Source organism: Penaeus monodon, chromosome 32, assembly GCF_015228065.2.
Source record: "Penaeus monodon isolate SGIC_2016 chromosome 32, NSTDA_Pmon_1, whole genome shotgun sequence".
Taxonomy (NCBI): Eukaryota; Metazoa; Arthropoda; class Malacostraca; order Decapoda; family Penaeidae; genus Penaeus; species Penaeus monodon.
In genome coordinates, this window is record NC_051417.1 from 7,717,007 (window position 1) to 7,717,947 (window position 941).

Here is a 941-nt window from a genome sequence, read left to right on the forward strand (position 1 = left end):
AGAAAAAACAGTTATCTATCGCATCTACTGCATCTTCCTTTTCTTCTCTTCTTTTACCTCAGACAGACTGCAAAATGATTTACACAAATCCAGATTTAATCAGGGCTGACAATGCGCCTCATCACTCTTGGAGAATCTGACGAATGAAGAGAGAATACAGGTAGCACAATATTTATTTCATGACAACTATCCATATAAAGGATCTGTACCTTAACGATTTTCTACCAAGACCTATAGTTAGTGTTGGAGCAGGATCCACCCTGAGCTGTCTTTGTGAAGCGAGAGGGATCAACACCGATGTTCATGAAGGCGGCTTCGCATCGCCTGTAATATCTATCAGCGAGACTTGGTGAGCGGGAGAAGATGAAGGCGAAGTCGGCGTAATAGCCGAAGTTGTGACCGGCGCAGCTATAGATGCACGAGAAGTTCTCGTAGTCAGTGTCCAGAATCACATAGGGAGCCATCCAGGCTGGAAACAGGGAAAATGTATTGTTAATCATATATATATTCCTGTGTACGAATAACTTATCTATATTTATTTATATCTACTTACGTACAAAACATTATTATGAATACTTACATGCCTCGTAGTCCACGGAAAGATGAGGTTCTCCGAAAGGATTCGGCAGAACCTGACCATTACGGGTAATTGCGTTTCCATTAGCATCAGTACCAGTAGATCTGACGTTGAACTTGCTACCATCTGTGGATATAATCTTATATATGTATTATGCATATACGCGATGAAATTTTCTAAGAGAAGGATGTAGCTGGTAAGAAAAATCGTATACACACACACAAAAAAAAATTACCATAGGTGTATTCGTTGCGGACACATTTCTTGATCAGTTGGTATGGGTTGTTTGTGAGTGCTATTTCGTACCATGTCCCAGCATACTGTAATTTAAGAATTTTGGATTAGAGGAATTGTTGCAAATTGA

General features: G+C 39.9%; 1 protein-coding gene across 1 annotated transcript in view; it reads right to left on the reverse strand.

Moving 5' to 3' along the window:
- Positions 1–155: 155 nt before the first annotated feature.
- LOC119593452 (crustacyanin-C1 subunit-like) overlaps positions 156–941 on the reverse strand; it is a 1,171-nt gene continuing 385 nt past the window's right edge. Inside the window, exons 2-4 of the mRNA XM_037942382.1 lie at positions 813–897; positions 581–703; positions 156–469 (exon numbers count right to left, since the gene is read on the reverse strand). Coding sequence (XP_037798310.1) covers positions 222–469; positions 581–703; positions 813–897 — 456 coding nt within the window. The 3' untranslated portion in view covers positions 156–221. The remainder of the gene's footprint in view (positions 470–580; positions 704–812; positions 898–941) is intronic.